The sequence below is a fragment of the Eriocheir sinensis genome, chromosome 30 (assembly GCF_024679095.1).
Source record: "Eriocheir sinensis breed Jianghai 21 chromosome 30, ASM2467909v1, whole genome shotgun sequence".
NCBI classification, from domain to species: domain Eukaryota; kingdom Metazoa; phylum Arthropoda; class Malacostraca; order Decapoda; family Varunidae; genus Eriocheir; species Eriocheir sinensis.
In genome coordinates, this window is record NC_066538.1 from 14,067,949 (window position 1) to 14,083,081 (window position 15,133).

General features: G+C 43.2%; 1 protein-coding gene across 3 annotated transcripts in view; it reads left to right on the plus strand.

The window, feature by feature from the left end:
• The first annotated feature begins 526 nt into the window (after nucleotides 1-526).
• The window catches only part of LOC127005603 (MICOS complex subunit MIC60-like), a 29,214-nt gene continuing 14,607 nt past the window's right edge, over nucleotides 527-15,133 (plus strand). The window contains exons 1-8 of one of the 3 annotated variants that reach the window (XM_050874558.1): nucleotides 527-678; nucleotides 5,136-5,294; nucleotides 7,300-7,516; nucleotides 8,953-9,051; nucleotides 9,750-9,830; nucleotides 10,818-11,106; nucleotides 13,457-13,626; nucleotides 14,806-14,987. In XM_050874558.1, the coding sequence (XP_050730515.1) occupies nucleotides 634-678; nucleotides 5,136-5,294; nucleotides 7,300-7,516; nucleotides 8,953-9,051; nucleotides 9,750-9,830; nucleotides 10,818-11,106; nucleotides 13,457-13,626; nucleotides 14,806-14,987 (1,242 nt within the window). In that variant the 5' untranslated portion in view covers nucleotides 527-633. The remainder of the gene's footprint in view (nucleotides 679-5,135; nucleotides 5,295-7,299; nucleotides 7,517-8,952; nucleotides 9,052-9,749; nucleotides 9,831-10,817; nucleotides 11,107-13,456; nucleotides 13,627-14,805; nucleotides 14,988-15,133) is intronic. The other 2 variants (XM_050874559.1, XM_050874560.1) reach the window with 2 other exon arrangements.

The following is a 15,133-nucleotide window of genomic DNA, read 5'->3' on the forward strand; positions in this document are numbered from 1 at the left end:
GATAGTTTAAGTAGCACCAGGAAACTAAAATAAAGATACATGTGGTTGATTGATTGATAGTTTAAGTAGCACCAGGAAACTAAAATAAAGATAAATGGTAAGGGACAAGCGCTAATAAATAAACGCCTTTAGTCAGGGGATCGAGTCATAGGCTGAACATATGATTGATTGATAGTTTAAATTGTTGCAGGTAAACAACAAGGGAGAAGGGAGGAACATGCCATCCCAACCCCCAGGCAGGACAGAGTGTGATTATACAACTATTAATACATGTGTAGGCAGCACCATGAAACTAAAAAGATACAATGGTAGGAAGGAAAGCCCAACAAGGGAGGGGAACCACAATATCTAGGCGCAAATGCTTTTACCCAGTCTCCCTTCTCCCTTGTTGTTTACCTGCAACAATAAACTATCAATCAATCAGTCCAGTAGTAGGCGTGGGATTGCCTTTGTAATGGCTCCCACTTATGACTTATTCTTGATTTTTGCTTAATTATGTATTAGGGAAGATGTGTACGACAATTACCAGGCCGTATACGAGAGTCCCGCGCCAGGCCACCACCAGCAGCACGATAACTCCGGTTCCTGAGAAGTCGACGGCCCCGGAGAGCCATTACCTCCCGGCCTCCCACCATGTTCAAGGTTTCCAGCAGACTGCGGCCTCATGTGACCTCCAGGGTGAGTGTGACCTCCACGCGCCCGACCACTGACCTTACTTGACCTCCACAGTGCCTGACCGGTGACCTTGGCCGTGGCTGTGATCCCCTGTGACCTCGCCGACTGTGACCCACCAATGTTTACCTTAGTTTCTCCCTCACGTAGGTGGTTAATTAAGGGGTCATTTAGGTTGTCAGGGGGTATTTAGTGGTTAATTAGTGGTTGTGGTGACCTTGACCGCGGCTGTGACCTCGCCGACTGTGACCCACCAATGTTTACCTTAGTTCCTCCCTCTCGTAGGTGGTTAATTAAGGGGTCATTTAGGTTGTCAGGCATGTATTTAGTGGTTAATTAGTGGTTGTGGTGACCTTGACCGCGGCTGTGACCTCGCCGACTGTGACCCATCAATGTTTACCTTAGTTTCTCCCTCACGTAGGTGGTTAATTAAGGGGTCATTTAGGTTGTCAGGCATGTATTTAGTGGTTAATTAGTGGTTGTGGTGACCTTGACCGTGGCTGTGACCTCGCCGACCGTGACCCATCAATGTTTAACTTAGTTCCTCCCTCTCGTAGGCGGTTAATTAAGGGGTCATTTAGGTTGTCAGGCATGTATTTAGGGATTAGGTAGTGGTTGTGATCATTTGCTCTGCTCCCATCGACACCCCCTGCCAATTAGTGAACTTTAAAAAAAATATTGCCGAAACAAGAAATTTAACAAAAATGGTACTGAGAAATGTGTCGCTCCATGCTGACCTGAGATAAGTGACATAGGGGTCCATCTTGAAATATCACTTGCCTGGCATCGACCAACTCTTCAGGCATTCTGAGGCAACTTTTCAGACAAAAATTCAAAGAAGTTGTGGGATTATGATCAATTATTTTCATTCATATTCCGAAGATAAGTGACGATCACTCAACCTTAATCGCAGTTTTCTCATTTTCTTGTGTGTGTTGCTTACCTCACTTCAGAAGGGAGCGACACAGGTGTTGATGAGCATGTTGAAATCATCATCTAAGAGTACTGTCAACCACCTGAGTGAAGTTGATGGGGGATTTGAGTCACACCCATTATTTTGGTGCTGGTCTTCACTATCACCAAATTATGTTCCTTAGTAATACACCTGTGACATTGCCCTTAGCTATAGAAATCAAATACTAACATAACAGTATATGGGCTTAACTGTCACCTGCCATGCTCTTGTCCACCTAAACAAACAAACAATAAATAAATAAAAAAAATATGAACAAAACAGTCTACAGGGTGAATTATTACCTGCCATTAACACACCCCTGCCATGCTCTTGTCCACCTTAACAAACATTATTAATAAATAAATGCAAACAAAACAGTTTATGGGCTTAACTGTCACCTGCCAAAAACACACCCCTGCCATGCTCTTGTCCACCCAAACTAACTCGCTGGGAATAAAAGCATAAAGAATGAGAACTGAATTACCTGTCTTTACTTATGCATGTCTGACATTGCTCTTACATAGATAACAGAAGTAGAAAGGGATGTGTTGAAAATGGGTAAGATAGGGCCAGTCACTCGCCAATTTCAGTCAGGTGGTCGACAGTATTTATTTTCTGATAACTCCAGCGTGCTCGTCAGGATTTCTCAGCACCGTTTTTGTCAAATTGCTTGTTTCAGCAATTTCTTTTTGTTCATTAAAATGTAGGGGGCGTGTTGATGGGGGCAAAGATCCCCGTAGCAGGTGGTGGGGTTGAGGGGGGCAAAGCCATCCTGTTAGGTGTTATTTAATTTGATTCATTAGATTTAATGAATTTTTTTTAGTCGTGTATAGTGGCGGTGTACATTGGAGATGACTAATGAGCACTGGCAACTCAAAGTGATGTTTTACCATATAGTCTTTATTTTAAACTACAGGTAACTCTCAATTTACGAGAGTATTATGTCCTAGAAGAGATCGCGTAAATCAAAAAAAATGTAAATCAAACAAGAGGTAGGTTTCTATCGAAAAATTAATATTCACTTCATTTAGTGGAGAGAGAGAGAGAGAGAGAGAGAGAGAGAGAGAGAGAGAGAGAGAGAATATCCATATCACCGAGATATCCACTCAGGCACTCAGTCTCAGCCTCACTCGTGTGAGGAAGAAATGAGGGACACCATGAGCGACTGGCTAGTATTGGTACCGGTACCGAGTAGTCTGGTACCGATATTGTACCGTATATAGCTGGTACCGTTAGTACCGATACTGGTACTGGTACCTGCCCACCCCTATTGTTGAGTAGCGTGGCAGCGTGGGTACTGTATTGTTGTTCAATTGGCACGCAGGAAGAACTGAGCTCAGCTGTGTGGCCGCGGCGCTGTGTGAGTCCAGTTGCGTGAGACATCTGGTGGGCACTCCATAAAATATTGCGTATAAGTGAAGAAAATGTGTAAATTAAATATTTATATGGACTTTGGACCCCGTGTTATTTCAAAAACGCGTAAATCAAACGCGTAAATCGAGAGTTACCTGTATTTGAACCTTGCCAATAGGTTCTAGAAATCAGTAACAACTGCAGAAGTGGTTTTTGATAATTTACGTGAATTTTAACCATGGTGGCAGACTGATTAGGTAGGCCCAGTATTCATTTTAACATGTATACAAGTTTTCTTCCACTGCTCATTGGTTTTAAGAGATTTTGACCATAATATCTCCTGGGAAATTTTGTTTTCATACTGTTCCCCCTCCCCTGTTGGGTGGGGTAATGACATAGTTGACGGGGCGGAGTAGGCTACCACTGGACCCTCACTCTGCCATGTTGCAGCCTCGTGAACTAACAGAATTGCACCTTTAACCCAAGATGGTATTTTATCACTGCTGATGTAGTATCCTAATGCCACTAAGGATAATAAATGATCACTTCTATAATAATAACCTGTTGCTGCTAACATAGCAGCTTAACTATGAAGAGTACCTGTTAAGTAATTGCCACTGAAATAGTAACCTGTCAATATTATAGTGTTCATAGTAGCAACTATAGTCGGTTCACCCGAATCTGAAGTGTGCGTTATCGCTCAACGGCAACTTGCAGCCACACGGCGCGTCCGATTTCGTGGATACTGTATGGGAGCCTACGCACAGTAAACAGTCGTCAGTGTCAATAATATGCTGGCAGCAATAACAAATACCATAAATTATAGTCCATTATGAGTTAAAAATATAAGTAATGCTCCAAACAGTTGTTTTGTTAATTAACAAGATCGCTGATTATGATTATTAAACAGCCTTGAAGCTGTCCACCACCGAGAAAATTATCAGGCTTTATATTAACAAAACAGCTATTTACAACATTACTAATATTTTTTAACTCATAATCTACGGTACTGTAATTGACGGTATATATTTGTTATTGCTGCCTGTACATTATTGACAGTGACGACTGCTTACTGTGCATAGGCTACCATACAGTATCCACGAAATTGGACACGCCGTTTGGCTGCAGGTTGCCGCTGCACGATAATGCACACTTCAGACTTACGTGAACCGATTATAGAAGTGCATAAGTGTGGCAATAAACCAATGCATGAAGACACGTTTCATGAAGCACCGATGTTAATATCTCCACTCGTGAGCAAGTGTTGAGTGAAATACAGGGAAATGTTAAAGAATCTTTCTTGGCACTGTCATTGATTTCCAAAGCCTATTTGTATGTCTCTAAAAGCTTAGATCTAAGGGTCAGCCAATGAATATTGTCCATCCTATGCTAGCTGTAATCTTCATTATTGCTAATACTTCTCATCTGGCTACTTGTGTTAACATATCCATCACTCTGAGAAATACCTCATCACTGATAATGAGAAGTGATATTGAGGTAGAGCATGTTAGCTCATACTGATCTTCTGTTCCAGTCAGTACTCACATCAGGAAATAAAAACAGCACTATCTTAGAAAGATGCGTCTCACTCCTGTGATTCATCTTTTTTTGATAGATTTTAATGCATCTTCATTAGTCTGATAATTGGTTCTGTCAGAGATCACTCTTTAAGTCTTTGTAATGGGTGCTGGCAGGCAGTCAGTCTCTCTCTATACGTGTTATGCACCTGTACGGGTGCCCTGCGCATCATTAATCCAAATCCAGATCCAGATGCCTCGGTGTAGTGGGTGCTGAGGCAGGCCAAGCCACTGCTACTGGCTGAGCTAAATTACCAAGTTAGGTTCCAATTCCCAGGTAGGTTACATTAGGCAGGCAGGTTTAATTAGTTTATGTGATCCAGGAAGTTAAGCAAAGAATAAGGATATCATGATTTCCAACAGAATTGTCTGTCAGATCACTGAGCAGAACACCTAACCATTGTGAGATGGGCACAATTCAGGAAATTTATGTGAAAAACTACTGTGGAAAATTGGTCTGACCCATAAATTGACCATCTAATAACCTAATATCTTGACAAGTCATTCTTTATTCTCTTTATTTCTTTATATGTATATTTTTCATCAATTCCTCTACTGTTATTTTTTCTCCATGGCAGGTGGTGCGTGGTGGGGGTGTCGGGCGGCGGTCCCAGACATCTCAGGCTGGGGGCGGGGGTGGCAGCCTGGTGGGTAAGGGCCTGGTGGTGGTGGCCGGAGGCACCACCTTCCTGGCCGGCCTGGTGGGCTATGCATCCTGGAGTGACAGTAACAGGAAGGTGAGTGGGAGACTGTCAGGACACCCAGCCCTAACATTCAAGGGGCCGGGGGAGAGAGTTATTAATTGATTATTGATTCACAACACAGATTAAAAACAAGAGATCCCTTTTTCTTCTTTTACATTTGGCCAATAGTGCTGGAAGGCTTTCCTGATAGAGCCTTGTCCCAGCCTGTTAGTAGCAGAGGCAAGTGTTTTATAGTGGATCCATTCATACTCAGCTCATGCTGCCCCCTGGAGCTCCACTTGATCCTCTTGGGAGAGTTTATCAAAAGTGGAGGTTGATAGGTGGCCATCAGGACCAATGGTGGGCACAGTTCCACTAACCACTAATTGGTGAGTGGTGGGCACAGTTCCACTAACCGCTAATTGGCGAGTGGTGGGCACAGTTCCACTAACCACTAATTGGTGAGTGGTGGGCACAGTTCCACTAACCACTAATTGGCGAGTGGTGGGCACAGTTCCACTAACCACTAATTGGTGAGTGGTGGGCACAGTTCCACTAACGGTGAGTGGTGGCACAGTTCCACTAACCACTAATTGGTGAGAATTGGTGAGTGGTGGGCACAGTTCCACTAACCGCTAATTGGTGAGTGGTGGGCACAGTTCCACTAACTAATTGGTGAGGTGGCACAGTTCCACGGCACAGCACAGTTCCACTAACCACTAATTGGTGAGTGGTGGGCACAGTTCCACTAACCGCTAATTGGTGAGTGGTGGGCACAGTTCCACTAACCGCTAATTGGTGAGTGGTGGGCACAGTTCCACTAACCACTAATTGGTGAGTGGTGGGCACAGTTCCACTAACCACTAATTGGTGAGTGGTGGGCACAGTTCCACTAACCGCTAATTGGTGAGTGGTGGGCACAGTTCCACTAACCACTAATTGGTGAGTGGTGGGCACAGTTCCACTAACCACTAATTGGTGAGTGGTGGGCACACTTCCACTAACCGCTAATTGGCGAAACTAACTTTTTTGTTAGCTGATTAGCGTTTTCGCTAACTTTGGAAACAGGTAGCGGAACAATTAGCTTCCGCTAAATGTAGTTCCTTCTCCGCTAACTTAAAGTTCATTAAAAATCATACAGGTTTGTTTTTGTCTGTTGTGGGCAGACACAGCACCAGTTGAGCCACATGGCGCAATAATTCCAGGGCTTCCACCTTTGGGTAAATTACACCTTAAAGTAGAGTATAATTGGACAATTATTATGGAAACTTTATTGGTATTTTAAAGTAATGCATCTTCCATTTCCAACTCTTTGAACTCGGGATTTAATAACAAGAAGTTTATATTTTCCACCTGACAAGAAATAAACTTAAAATAATAAAAATAAGTGTCAGTTATGGAAAAAAGTAAAAAATGCGTAAATTTGAAGGAAATCTTGGGTAAAATATATGGATTTAGGATAAACTGGAGGCTTCTGGAGAGCTTCTGGGAAGTTCTATGTCTAAGCTACAACATATTGAAATTTCAGGTCACTAGGTTTGTTTTCAAGGGTTTTAGAGCCAAAACACTAAACCAAAGCTAAATCTATATATTAAAAAAATAGCAGTTACCTTTAGCATCCACCAATTTCTTTATCAGTTTAGCATAAGCGAAGCTAACTTTTTAGTTAGTGGATTACCAGTTAGCGAAGCTAACTTTTCGGTTAGTGGTGCCCACCACTGATCAGGACAACATGTGGGTAGTCTCAGGCCACATAGTGATGACTGAATATTGTTAGTTTGTAGCGGCAGGTGGGACTTGAACCCGGGTCCTCCTTATGGCATTTGGTCCCAGTATTTTTTATATTTTTATTATTATTATTATTATTTTTTTTTTTTCAGGAAAGAAGCAGCTCAAGGGCTTAAAAAAGTTAAAAAAAAGCCCACTAAATGCTGCTCCTAAAAAAGATAAAAAGTAAAGAGTGGCTAAAAGAGAGGTCAATTTCAGGTGGAGAGGTGTCTTGATCGATCGCTTTTATTAGTCTGTGAAAATGAGGGTTCACTGTCTCTTCCCATTCCAGGGTGTGGAGAAGTCCATCCCCGGGTCCAGCTACATCCTCTCGGCCGTGCTGGGACCCCTGGTGGAGGTGCCCCCCACTCCCCCAGCCCCCCCAAAAGTGGACCAAGGCCTCTTGAAGAAGAAGCTTGACAGGGAGAAAAAGAAGAAGGGCAAGGAGGCAGAGGAGGGCATGCCGGCACCTCCCCTGGAGGCGCCAAAGGAGGGTGAGTTCCAGAATGGTGCGTGTGTCCTGCATGCTGGAACAGCGGGATCCTCTGTCCCTCAATCTCTCTCACACTCAAATATGTCTCACACACTCAGATGTCTCTCACACACTCAGAGAAAACTGCTGTCTTTTCACTCATTTAAAAGTGTCAGCAAGTCCCTGGAGGAAGTTGAGTCCAGTAGTTACAGTGCAGGATGAATATCAGGGAGGAGAGAGCATATGATCATCAAGAGCGGGAGACTCATTGCCCATCCAACCCCATGAGGGAAAACAAGGAGGTTAGATGAGGAAAAGGAGAGTAGCTACAGTGCAGTGTGTGTACTTCTGTGAAACTGCCTGTTCATCTTTATCTTTAACTTAGGCACATTATACACTTAACAGTTTAGGCAAAATACTTATCATGTTTGCACTTAATGTAACTTTGCATAGTACATGTGTCAATGAGGGTGTTCACTGCCCGGTTTATATGATTTAGATTTACTTAGAATTATGGAAAGGGAACTTGAAAGACTCCTAAGCGAAAATAAGGATGTTGAACAAAAAGAAAAAGGGAACTTGAAAGACTCCTAAAGGAAAATAAGGACGTTAAATGAAAAGAAAAAGGGAACTTGAAAGACTCCTAAAGGAAAATAAGGATGTTAAATGAAAAGAAGAAAAAGAAAAGAACTTGAAAGACTCCTCTGTATTGTGTGGTCCAACTTCTTGATACTTCTTGATCCTGGGACTTTCTGATACCAGGATATACCTTCACCCATAACTCTTCACCCACAAGTACATTAACACCTAAATACCTATACTCATCAATCTCATATAGCTTTGTGTCCATTGTACATACCCCTAACATTAGTATTAGAGTAGACACGAGTTTCCTCATAAATGATGATATTAGACTTGGCTCACTGCTAAAATTAAAATGGCTGCTGAGACGGCTTTGTGTGGTATAAGTGAAGGATAGACTCGGCTTTGGCTTAGGGCAAGTTCGACAGTCCAACAGAGTCAGCGTAAGCACCCAAACCAAGCTATAATCTCCACAATGATCCGTTTTTTCTTCGCAATACCGGACACTAAAGAGACTTCCCATGTGGTCTGCTAAAATTTAATCCTATTTATATCAATCGCAAACACCATACAAGGAATTTTCATAGTACAGTCGTCCCTCAAATAGTACGGTATCCAATAGGTCAGTTTCGGTTTTATGTGGATTTTCTTAGATTTTTGAGGATTTTTAAATTTCCCGACAAGCAGGAAATTTAAAAATCCTAAAAAGATCTTCCAGACAATCCGTATAAAACAGAAACCGAACTACTGGAAACTACTATTTGAGGGATGACTGTATTTTGTGTTTGGTTGGGGGAACTTACGAACTTGCTGTACTGGGCTGTAAAACTGGCCCTTAGTGCGGCTTGGTGAACCTGGCGTGTGGCGTGAGACTAAAGGTGGCCGTGACAGGTGACGCAGCGCTGGAGGCACCCCCCACACAGGACAGCGGAGAGCAGGAGGAGCAGCAGCAGGAGGGGGACACTGGGGCAGCACCTGAGCTCAGTATAGGTGAGGGTTGCTTTACTAACTTCTACCTTATCTTCTCTGCTTGCTAGTTTCTTTTATGCTTTATTTCTTTTACTATTGTAGCTTGATTTTTTTTCTCTAACCTGTAGCCTCATTTTTTTACTTTCATCTTCTAATCATTCTCCATATTTATAGATCTTTCCTTATTCCCTTTTCCTCACTTCCTCCTCCTCTTCCTCTTCTTACACTCCTTTCTTCCTCCCTTTTCCTCTCCACTTCTTTACTTTCATCTTCTAATCATTCTCCATATCGATAGCTCTTTCCTCATTCCCTTTTCTTACTTCTTACTCCTCCTCCTTGTCTTCCTCTCCTCCATTCTTCCTTCCTTTCATCTTCTAATCATTCTCCATATCTATAGCTCTTTCTTCATTCCCTTTTCCTCACTTCCTCCTACTCCTCCTTCTCATCTTCCTCTCCTCCATTCTTCCTTCCTTTTCCTCTCCACTTCTTTACTTTCATCTTCTAATCATTCTCCATATCAATAGCTCCCTTTCCTCACTTCCTCCTTCTCCTCGTCTTCCTCTTCTTACACTCCTCCTTTCTTCCTCCCTTCTCTTCACTTATGTAGTTTGTTATGCCTCAGGTAAGTCACTCGCCTCCACTCTCTCCCTCCCAGTAACCAACATTTAACAACGTCATGCATTTCTGAGACACGTCCTTCCCTTGGTCTTCCCCCACAGAGGCACCACCAGCAGCACCGGAGCCTGAGCAGCCAACCCTGACCTCAGCACCTGCAGCGGCTGAGGATGCTGAGAAGCCAGGTGAGTCACAAGCTGATTTTTTTTCTTGGGTATATATTTCGTCACCGTAAACAAACCCCCTAAGTCATTATTTTCTACTCTACAGGCAATCAGAAAAGAACTGCCATTATCTCATTGGGCTTAAGATTTAGGCAGGAATGAAAAGGCCAATTCTGGAACACTCAAACCCTGAATAACGAAGGCAACTATACAAAAATGGGCGTCGCATGTTGAAAAAATTATGTTGACAAAAACCTGGAAATCGCTGAAAAATGACTTCGGGAAATATTTTATGAGCGTGACGATTTGTACTATTTATTTTTTTACCTCAATTCAACTTTTGCGTATTTGTTTTTATATTCTACCTCTCTTTCCATTTGTCATTTTTAGGGTTCAGTCTCTCTCTAATCCTCCTATGTGTGTGACCATGTATAATTCCCTCATACAGTGTTCCTAGTCAGCTGTATTGTTTTCCTTGTAATGTTTGAAATACTGGCAGAATAAGATGAGTAATACCTGTAGTTCTTCATCCTCCCCTTCTCTCCCTTAATTTATCTTCACCTTCTCCTCCTCTTACACTCTTTTTCTACTCTCACCTCCTCGACAAAACCTTCATACTGTCTTATTCTTATTCTTTTCCTTTTCGCTTCTTTCATGTTTCTTTTCTTACCCCTGACTTTCCTATTATATCTCCTCTTCCCCTCTCTTCATCCTCTATCCTTCACCCACCTACCCATAAGACATCTCATCCACCACACAAAGAGCTGCTGGTGTGGTCAGAGGACATCTTTGTTTTGTATATAAGTTAACTGGACTCCTGCTGACTCCACATATCCTAGTGTATCCTTGCCAATCCCTCACAAGTCCCTCATTCTGCTGACTCCTCCTATCCTACTGTATCCTTGCCTATCCCTCACAAGTCCCTCATCCTGCAGCCATATCCTCCGTCCTGCTGACTCCTATTGTAGCGTATCCTTGCCCATCCCTCACACGTCCTTCATCCTGCAGCCATATCCGCCCTGGAGGAGCGGCTGGCGTCCTCGGAGGTGACCCAGGACGTGGAGAGTGCGGCGCTGACCCAGGCACTGCAGGAGCTGGCCCAACTGGCACAGAAGGAGATCACGGGAGCCCTGAGTGCGGCGGAGGATGCGGCGCGGGTGGTGCAGCGCCATGCCCAGAGCGCCTACCAGGCCATCGACGGCGTGCACGACAAGGAGCAGTTTGAGGCCGTGGCGGAGCTGGCCAAGGAGCGGAACCAGATGGTGGAGGACGCCAACCAAAAGATCGCTGCCGCCAGGTGGGTGTGGGATTATGTTTACTGCTTATCTTGCCGCTAAGCTTGTGTTGTTTACCGTTTACTGTTGATGACGTTTCAAGCCTCACACCGCCGCTAGCGCAGTGCTCCACAGGGCCGTCAACAAATACGATGTTAGCCTCAATAATAATCCTCAATGCACTTATTCGCAAATGTTGTAGTGAGTGAGTGAGTCTTGATTGCTTTCATGAATAGCCTACTGATGTCCTGCCTCCATATCTGTTTCTAACTTTGCTTCAACGTAATGGATGTTCTTAGCTCTAATTGCCATCTCATCTAGACTATTCCAAGCTTTAACAGTGCCATTTGGAATATTTTTTAAGAACATAAGAACGTAGGAGTCTGCAAGAGGCCGGTAGGCCTGTACAAGGCAGCTCCTTTGAACCTAAGCTCCCGTGTATTTAACCCCACCTAATATCGCTGTCCATGAATTCATCTAATCTATTTTTGAATGTGACAATTGTATTGGCACTCACCACATGACTGCTAAGCCTATTCCACTCATCCACAACCCTGTTAGTAAACCAATTTTTGCCTATGTTCCTGTTGAATCTGAATTTATCCAGTTTAAACCCGTTACTTTGTGTCCTACCCAGTTCTCTTACCAACAAAACTTTATGAATATCTCCCTTATTAAAGCCCTTCATCCATTTATAAACCTCGATCATGTCTCCACGCACCCTTCGCCTTTCTAGAGAATGCAAGTTTAACTGTTTGAGTCTTTCCTCGTATGGCAAGTTTCTCAACCCCTGAATCATCTTAGTCATCCTCCTCTGCACTGATTCTAACATTTTGATATCCATTCTATAGTAAGGTGACCAGAATTGAACCGCATAGTCAAGGTGAGGTCTAACTAATGCTAAATATAGTTTGAGGAATACTTCGGCGCTTCTGTTGTTTACGCTCCTTGAAATAAATCCCAGTACCCTATTTGCTCGATTTCTAGCTTGAATGCATTGTGCCCTTGGATGGAAATCAGAGCTCACTAAGACCCCTAAATCTCTCTCGCACCCAGACCTGCTTATGAGAGTGTCATTTAAGCAATAGTTGTGAGAGGAGTTGTTCCTACCTACACTCAGAATACTGCACTTCCCTACATTGAACTCCATCTGCCATTTATCCGCCCAGTCATACAATCTGTTTAGTTCATCCTGGAGAATACTAGCGTCCTGATCCGACTCAATTACTCTACCGATCTTGGTATCATCTGCAAACTTAGAGTCATATTATAAGACATTTCGTGGCCCAAGAACACCTATTTGACAAGGCTTTCGTAGGAGTTTAGGGCATTTCCAGGAGTAGTCTTATGGCCCTGGTGGTAGTTTGACCCTTCCTCTGTACCGTGAACCTGAAGAAACACTCATCAGAACCCGGCTGACTCCCTCTTTGACCTTTAAAAATAGCTGAGGTGAGAAGCGAAAGTGTCTTATATTACCAACCTTACTGACATCACTACTAATTCCTGTATCTAAGTCATTGATATAAATAATAAACAAAAATGGACCTAATACCGAACCTTGTGGGACCCCACTCGTAACACATCCCCAGTCAGATCTTTTACCATTGATTTGCACTCTTTGCTTCCTATTGCTAAGCCACGCCTTGACCCAGTTCAAAACTTTTCCCTCTACTCTGTGAGCCTGTAATTTAAGCAACAGTCGGTGGTGAGGATTTTTGCTAAACGCTTTACTAAAATCAAGATAGATTACATCATAATTTTCATCTCTGTCAACCGCCTCAAATACTTTATTGGAGAAGGACAAGAGATTGGTGAGGCATGACCTACCTTTCTCTAGATACTCCCAAATGTTCCTGGCTATTATGGACTCCAGCATCTTGCCTATAACCGATGTTAAGCTAATTGGGCGATAGTTTGAAGCAGCTGACCTGTCCCCCTTTTTCAAAATCGGCATCACATTAGCTACTTTCCACAGGCTGGGCACATAACCAGCATCCTGTTTTCCTTAGTTTATGTTCATTTCCCTTTTTTCCTCCACTATCCTTTATCATTTGGACCCCTCCTCTATTCACATGCTCCAGGCCCTTAATGAGTTTGAATGCCATGATTAAGCTCACTCTCTCAGTCTCTCTTGCAGTTTGTGTGTCTTTACTAAGCCTATTATGTATTTTCAGGGTTGTTTTTTGCACATAATTTATTCATTTATCTACTTATTTATTTATTTATGTGTGTGTGTGTGTGTGTGTGTGTGTTGTCTCTGTCTGTGTGTCAATTTCAATGGAGACAGGGAAAAATAAAATACCGCTACACCACGCTTAACCCTAACCCGCTACCACTAACCCTTATGACCCATGACCTCTGTGTGACCTGCAGTGAGGCGGTGGACAAGTTCAAGGAGCAGATCAGTGCGGGTCACTCCTCCAGCCTGACCAAGGAGCACCCGGCCCTCATCGCTTCGGAGGAGGCGCTGGTGGAGATGAAGTACGCACTTGAGAGGACCAAGGGCGTCATCCTGGAGGCGGAGCGGGACAGCAAGGTCGTCAGTGAGTATCCGGGGAGCTGGCTGTTTGTTTTTGTCTTGCTTATCTAATTTTGTTTTTGTTTTGTTTGTTTTGCCAATTAGTCACCATAAACAATAACTGCCTAAGCTATTTTTTGTACACTTTGGGAAACTGGAAAAGGCTGTTGCCTTTTCTTAATTTTCATAATATAGGTAGAAAAGTTCAGGAGAATTTTAGAATACTCACGCCCTACAATGACAAGGGCAACTCTACCAAAAAGTGCATCACATAATGAAATTGGTGCAGCCAAGAATCTGGATATCACCGAAAAATGACTTGGGCAGTATGTTTACGAGGCTGACGGAATTCTTGTGTTGGTTTTCTAGCTTTTGAGGATGGAATTAACATTTTTTCATGCACTGTTTCTCGTTTGATTTTGCAAACCTCAATTTCCTTTGACTTTTTTTGCTGTTTTGGATAAGATTTTTGTTTTTGTTTTTGTGAACATTGACTAATATATTGGGGGTTGGCAGATTATTCACTCATTTTTAACAATATTTAAAGTTGCCAGGTTGTTTGTTGTGTTCAGGGAATGTTTATTTCTTTATAAGAAGTGCATTATGATGTAGTTAAGGGAATTTATTTTTATAAGCCATTACCTCCTCCTTTAGTATAACTTAAGGTAGGTTGGGTGAGTCTCAGGAAAGAGAAAAGATTTGTAGTCACTAATATCCACCACACATAGCTGTCATTATTACTGTAACAGAATGACAAGACTCAGATTGAATACAAACTCTGAGTGGGTAGTAAAACACAGGAAAAACGCTTGAACTCACTTGACTGCAGATAGAGACTGAGCGTTGTGTGGGTTGGGAACACTCCATGACGCGCTTTTGTATGATTTTGAGAGTGACTAATTTGTAGTTTTTAAAGTAAGACCAATTTTCAAAAGCTAGCCAACTCTTGTAGAGACTAGATTAAAACTCATCTCCACTACAAGTAACCTATCCCTGCTAAATTTGTAACCAAGCCCACATCTCGGGTTTGCAGTGGAAATTCATTCAGTAAGATACTTCAGAATTCAATGACTGAAATAAAAACAGCATTCTCAATCTTTTAGAACATAATGGTTGAAAAATGTAATCGTATACCTGCCTTTGCATCTACCTCTTTGCTTTTAGGAGTTGCAGTAACCCCCACTTATTTCCCTCACTCTCCCAGGCAGCTACAAGGACTTGGTACAGGCGGGGAGGGAGCAGTTCGAGGCTGAGGTGCGTTCGCTGCTGCCGGAGGTGAAGCTTGGCGAGACGAGCGACAAACTGACCACGGACGAACTGAACCTCCTCCTGGCACACGCCCACCGCAAAGTGCTGCACCTTCAGACCCAGCTAGCACGCCTGCAGGTACTGGGGGGCAGGGGGAGGGGAGGGGGGAGGAATAGGGATAGTTAGGGGGGAAGGGGGGAGATAAAATGGTTAGGATGGGAAGTACTGGGGGCAGAAGAGGGATGGTTTGGTAGAAAGGGGACAGGGAAGAAAAGGGATGGTTA